Genomic DNA, 7,119 nt, shown 5'->3' with positions numbered 1-7,119 from the left:
TTCCTGCTCATGTTCTGATTCCCTCTGTTTTAATGGATCTTTAAAGAGGTCGGAGTCGATGCGTGAGCTGGGATCAATGCTATCCTGTTGCTGCTGCCTTTTCATGGAGTCATTTGACATCTGTACTTTATTGATGCGCAAAGCAGCTCTATTATCTCTGGCTTTTTGCTGGAAAAAGATTTAAAAAAATGTAGTTAGCCTTGTTCTCTTCTGCTAAATGTGAACACTGCATCTGTTATTCCTACAAAATGTACCAGCAAATTATTTGTACAGTCTGTTTTAATCACATGCATACTTGTGAAAACTAAATTATGCACTTTAAAAGGAACTCCAAACTCAAAATATTAATCTCTATAGAAATTCTGTGTTTAACATACATGGAAATAACTGAGGAGTTATTAGCAGTAGAGATTTTTCTATACATTAGGAGTGTCTGTTCAGGTAGTGTGCTGTGCCAAGAACGCATGAATCCCACCAGTTTCCCTTTCAAATCACATACTGGTGTGGTCTGCAATCTGAAGACATGAGCACAGCAGATGATCTTTGGATCAATAAAGGCCACTAATGTGGGGAACTTCAATGACAAGAAAAATACAGTCTACTCCATTAAATAGCCTCTATAGATCTCCAGCTGTGTTAAGTTAGCAGTATAAACATAGGATATGGGCTTATGGATCAGGAAAAATTGGATGGAAGAACAGCAATTCCTCTTCAATGAGGCATTTTACAGCCATATCGACACTTTAAAGCATCTAATGGAAGTTTCCAAGAGTCTGTTTTACCATCAACCTAGGATGTGATCCCTTTTCCAAATCGAACCTTCACATCTTTTTCACAATTTCATCTGCAGTTGTCAAGCAGGGGTTGCTTTGCAGCAAAAGCTTTAATCCTTCCCCTCCAACAATGAAACAGTGTCATGGATGAGAGCACCAATGTCACAGCAGCAGAAAAACTAATGTCATTTTCTCCTGTAAGTGATGGGATTGTGCATACTAAGGAAAGTAAAAAGCCTACAGTGAAAATTTACTAACACCTGTCTGAATTTCCTTTCTAAGGTAGCCTTTACTCATCCCCACAGTGTAAGTCCCACAGCACCTTCTTGTGTGCACAATGTCAGGAACACTCACAACAGCTGAATAGCTGTAACTTCTGTGAGGAAACAACTGCTTCTTGCTGCCTGAACACTCATGTGTGCATATGTGTGTGCTTGCATGCACGTGACGGAAATAATTTTTATTATTAATAATAATTTTTATGACTATCCATTAGGAGAACAGGACTGCATTTGTTAAAAGCAATGAAAAGGAAAAAAAGTCAGTAACAGGCATAATTATGAAGTGGTAAATGCCTGGATAAATATCCACCTGTGTAAGTGGATAGCATCTTAGAAACACTACACAGAAGGAATCACCAAGATTAAATCCAGCACAGGCAAGATGACATAGAGGTCCAAAGGTGCTGAAGTTACAGGCCTGAATAAAAAGCAGAATAATGATGATGTGATACAAAGAAGGCAACAGGTAATTATTCTTTCAAGTGGAAAGGGGTTCAGAAAGATCAAGAACTCCCTTTTCCACACTGAGCTTGGGGTAATGATTTATCCTCTAAAAGCTGTCAGAGAGATAAGGGGATTTTTTTAATTTGGACACTAGGAGATAATGTTGGTACTGTTGAGCTCTGAGTTATCAACATACATAAGAATCAAATTTACTTACTAATGGGACTATATTGAAAAAGTGCAGGTGGGGGGAGGCTAGAGACTGAAAACAACCCTGTGAAATCCACAGAAATCATCAAAGTGAGAATGTTCAGCCAATTGCTGTTATGAAGACACAAAGAAAAGATGCAGAACCAGGAGAGAATGAAGATGTGACAGGAAATTAAAGAAAAGTTCATTTGCTAACAATGGCTGGGAAGGCCAAAAAGAACGAATAACACAGGTTCTGAGATTTGGGTGCGGACAGGCTTCAGCAAGAGGTTTTGACAAAGCAGAAGGGTCACCCTTTGAATGGCAGAGGTTCTGAAGAGTTGATCAATGACCACATAACTCCAGTCAGCTGCTATAAATATGTGTTTGCTTGACTCAGATGTGAAGAAGGTGAATGCTTTTGGAGAGGAAAATTGAGTGCTTTGCTCTCCCCACAACATGGAAGATATCAAAAGAGTTTCCACCACAAAGCAACAGAAGAGAATAAGTAGTGAAGGGGAGCAGTAAGGCAAGAACACAGGAGTAGAAGAAAATGAGGAAAGTAGGGACATGAGCACTGACACCTTTGGCATGGTTACAACAGGGGAAAGACTTCAGCAACACTAATGGGGCAAAAAAGAGAAGAGTAGTGAGAGGGGAGGATGAAAGAGAGTAAAGTCACATAATGATTTGTTATTGTCCTAAAGAAACTGGTGAGATCCAGTGCAGAAAGAGATGGAGTAAATAAGACTTGAGGCATGAACCAAATGTTCTAAAGAGGCACTGGGAACCACAAACGTCCTCATCTCAGCTGATGCCTTTAGATTGCAAAATACCACTATAGTTTATTCCAAGGCTGAGAAGCAAAGAAACCAGGTAGAAGCAGTCAGAGGTAGAATTTAAATTACAAGAGCATTCTTGAAGTAAGCGAACTTTCACTAACCCTAGAACTTAAGTAAAAAAAAAAACTGAAACAGAAACAAAAAACAAATGAAAACTTTATAAATGAAATATGTTTGCAGAAAAGTATGCAAATGCAGGTGCTGGTTGTTCTTACCACATATGGAGCCCTCTCCTGTGAGCTTGCTTTCCTCCACAGTTTAGCAATCTGCTTCACTCTTGTAGCCCAGTCTGAAACCAAAAAATGTGTTAATCTGCAAGGCTTTGCTAAATCTATTTCACCTTCTTTCAGATCAAGTCTGCTACAATTGCTACAAAATATCTAACTTTATTCAGTAAATCACTCACCTGGGAACTCTTCCTTCAGGTTAGGGAAGTTAATATTTGTATAGAGAACAGGTGCTACTGTTGCCATTTCACCCAAAGCTTCTTCTTTTTCCCACTTCAGAGTGCTTCTTTGAGCATTGGACATCGTGTCACCTTCACCTTCCAAAGGTGGAGCAGATGGTGCCCATGAGCTGTTCGGATCGCTTACCATGGGATTGAACGCTGGATTCTTATCCCTGACAAATCAGGAAAGGGTTCTGTTTTATAGATTGCTCTCAACATAACAAAACAAAACCCAAACAATTAGCAAAGTACTTATTCTGTTTCAGTAGTGAACAGACTGCAAGAATATAGAAGTTTTTGTACTGGCTGTCAAGAAGTAAGTAGTTAAATACTATTAATATCACAGTATTAATAAAAACACCACCCCTCAAGTGATGGGCGATCCCTCAAGAACAAGAGATGGTTTTTATTGCTCATCTTGATTTACCTGGTATCAGTATATGGTTGCTGTGTGATGGGAGAGAAAGTGCCCAGTCCACCTCCAGCAGTCAAAGCTGTATGGGGAAGGTGAGGGTTAGGGCCAATCAGACCATTCATGAGGGGCACTCTTGGAAATGCGTTCTCTCCTGGAAAGAAGAAATCTGAATTACTGTTTGAAAAGGTCACTACTTTTAATGTAGAATGAAAACTTTCAGTGAAAAAAAAAATCTCTTACCTAATGAAAAACTAATTGCTTTAAAATTCTGTAGTACTGACCTTACATTTTTAGAAACTATTTTAAATTGGTTCACATTGCTTCACTACAAGCTTAAGGGATTCTTTTCTACTGTATCATGTCCCTGCACAGCTGTTTTTCTCTTGTCTGAAAAACTGGGGTTTTTTGAATGGATTTCCAAAACTTTTGCAAGTAGCTCATTCTATGGTACAGCATTTTATACTGAAGTATATTCGTAACGGCTAACGGTCTGTCGTATTAGTTATGCCCAGATCCAAGCAGCAAGCACGGAGAAGGCTGTATTCAGTCCTTGCAGAATTATCATCAGCCACCTGAATTAAACATCTCCCCTTCTGAGCAGTGTACCAAAGTAAGCCTCATTATCTACTAACTCCCTAATTTGCAACCAATGAAACAGATAAATCTGGTCAAACGAGCATCCGCGTTTTCTAATTAAATGTCCAGCCTAGCGGTATGAAGGCAGAAATTTTATTTATTTGATTACAACATTATAAATATGGCACAGGCAGATTCATTCCAGCAGATGGTATCTGCAGATGTTCCTACACAGAATTAACACTGGCCTTCGAATCCCTGGCACTTAGGTGTGATTATAACTGCTGTCCCAGTATCTTCTTAAAAGCATAGAAGTAGCTCAGGAATTAGATGCCTCTGTACAATCTCTCACACTTTAGGAGGCTGTCTTCTGATCTACAGCTTACATGCACTATCAACTCAAATTTTAAGAGAACGTGCTTTAATATAGCTGATAAATAGACATAATACAGTAACTGTGAAGACCTGGTAAACCAACAGGATGGAGTCAGGGCTCTGGTTTGCACAGCAGGATCACGTGTCTTTATGAGGAGAGAGCATTAATTTCACTTGAAACTGCTGAATTTCATTGCTGAGCATGACAGAAACGTGTGGATCATTACACTGTAACTGAACCAAATTATAAATCTAAAACTTTGTCACTGTGGCAGTTCCCACAGGGAGAAGTTAAACAATCTTACAGAGCTCAAATGCTGAAGTTCTCTCCAAATACTCAAGTAGCTGGGAAACAGGCAATGATATCTATATTATCTTCTGCATTAAATCACCTCATTATCTGCATTAAAAACTCTCTCCTTTCTAAGACTTCTGAAGTATTTCCTTTTTATGGAAATTCATCCAACTAGGAAACCAATCATTTCTCTTCTTATGATTAATTCACTGGTGAAATTAATTTGCATACTACTTTTTGTAGTACCAGTAAAATAGAATGGGCACTCTTCACATGAGCTCAGTGAAAATCCATTACAGGTGATGTCTGCTGAGAAAAGAGTGCACTTAATTATGCTCATACCTACTGCTACAAAATTAACAACGCTCTACTGGTAACAACAATAATCAACCTGCCCCTTGCTTTCAATACAAAAGCCAGAATACACTTTATCAACTCATTATGATTTTAGTAGTAACAAAAAAAAAAATTATAATATCCCAGATACATTTCAAAATTATTTAGCTTTCGCTCTATTATCTGTGTAGGACTAATACGTTAAACTGAATTCTTAAAGGACATTAAGAGTCAGTAAATCACTGTTACACAGACTCTCTCGTTACCCCTTGAGGAGGTACTCAAAAGTAATTAGAAAGTAAAGACACAAGAAAACACATGCTTTATCATAGAAAATTTCAAAACTATGCAAGTGTCAGCTAAAATAAAAGCTCCAATATGTCAGAAAATTCTAAAATAACTGTCCTTTCCTATCAGCAATATTTATGTGCATGTCAATCACATACCCCCTTCAGAACAGTTTTAGAGTATTTCATAAATCTAAAAAGGCAGATTCCACCAACTAACAATGGCAGACAGTAAGGCACATCCTGCTGTCACATCCGTAGGTAAAAGATGCACAACCCTCCTGACCAGGCTTTTAAAAGTAACGAAGGAACATACCCTGACTGTGCAAGGACATCAACTGCGGTGGAGGCGGAGGCTGTGGCAAAGGAGCCGGCTGTGCGGTTGCTGGACTCAATACAGCTGTGAACAAATCTTCCACATCCTTTCCCCCTAGCTCTGCAAAAACACTGTGCATGAGTTGGCTGTCACCGTTTATGAACTGTATCTTATAAAAGCCAACAAAGATTACAACACCTACCTGGGATTTTGTACAGTTTGCCAAGAATAGCACCTGGACAAAGTAAAGATAACACAGAATGAGCTATCATCAAAAGATGCAATAAAATTAATTCTGCAACCAAGTCCAAATAGTTATGTTACAATACACAGGTAAGTGATTTGAGAAAAAAAGAGAAGATTTTTACTTAAGTTTCCTAGAAGACCAAGATCAAAGACAAAAAAATTACCATCTGTGACCATTTTGTCTAGTTCTGGGCTGAGGATCCCATCCAACTGCTCCTCACTCAATGGCCGTGAACTCTGGCTGACATTCGGCTGAGGCAGAGAGGAAGGATCATCAGCGATGGGACCGATATCTAAACCAGCTGAAGGAAGAAGGAGTATTAAGTTAGACATATATAATAAAACTTATCGGTTGGTACAGAATAAAGAGCGTAAAACTTTTTTTTTCTTCCTCTAGAGCTGAGCTATCAACTAAACCAAGACTCTCTCAGCTTTGAAAGGTAAGGCAAAAATCAGACTGCTATTTACCTCCAGTTTACTGTACAGCTTGAGAAATGTTAATTGAATAGGACGCAACTGGAAGAATGGGCAGTAAGACTACTGAGTTTGGGTACAGCACGTTTTTGAGAGTATTGTCTTCAGTATATACTTCCACTACAACTACTTTTCATGTTTTAAAAACAGTCACACCAGTTCATCCTCATGCACCGTAAGGTTCACCACAAATGTTGTTACAGTATTACATTAAATATCTACTGAAGTGCTGTTGAAGTGCAGTCAATTTCAAACAAGTTACAGCAGTTTCTGTTTCAAAAACAACTACCGAATATTCTGGGTTACATCAGACAAAGCAGTTTGTTGGTACTGAGAAAATACAATCTACTACATACATTTCCTAACATCCTTTACAATCAATAAATCTCTCAAACAAGAAAGATCTTTGAAAAAAAGAACGACACACTTCAGTGTTTAAAATGTATTTCTGTATTAGATATAAAATAAAAACAAATTTAAAATAATGAAACATGCTGTTCTACTTATTGTTGACCTACGTTTTACCTAACGTGAGGAACTGTCACCCAGTGGAAACAAAAAGATCGATGCTGACTGCCTTATTCATGCTTTAATATAGTCACATTGTTAAAATGCTTTTAATTGACAAAAGATACCACTGTGATAAAAACTACACGCTACTACTAGAAGTAATATTAAATTAACAGTGGCAGCAAGAAAATGCATGGCTTTGTATCATGAAACACAAAAACTCAGGAAGGTTTTAAAAGCCGTAAGCAAAACTTTATGCAGTACTCTTAAATGCAGAGCGCAGAGTTTCGAGGTTGTGGTAGACTCCAGGAA

At 38.2% G+C, this 7,119-nt stretch overlaps 1 protein-coding gene across 1 annotated transcript in view; it reads right to left on the bottom strand.

Moving 5' to 3' along the window:
- LOC104543461 (histone-lysine N-methyltransferase 2C-like) overlaps positions 1-7,119 on the bottom strand; it is a gene marked incomplete at both ends in the record, with an annotated part of 28,255 nt that overhangs the window by 20,458 nt on the left and 678 nt on the right. The window contains 7 exon segments of the mRNA XM_010188079.1: positions 1-168; positions 2,745-2,818; positions 2,936-3,150; positions 3,405-3,543; positions 5,578-5,697; positions 5,780-5,812; positions 5,988-6,125. The exon segment at positions 1-168 is cut by the window's left edge and continues 4 nt beyond it. Of these exon segments, the coding sequence (XP_010186381.1) occupies positions 1-168; positions 2,745-2,818; positions 2,936-3,150; positions 3,405-3,543; positions 5,578-5,697; positions 5,780-5,812; positions 5,988-6,125 (887 nt within the window).

This window comes from Mesitornis unicolor, unplaced genomic scaffold (assembly GCF_000695765.1).
Source record: "Mesitornis unicolor isolate BGI_N332 unplaced genomic scaffold, ASM69576v1 scaffold52147, whole genome shotgun sequence".
In the NCBI taxonomy this organism is placed as follows: domain Eukaryota; kingdom Metazoa; phylum Chordata; class Aves; order Mesitornithiformes; family Mesitornithidae; genus Mesitornis; species Mesitornis unicolor.
This window is presented reverse-complemented; position numbering and strand designations above follow the sequence as displayed.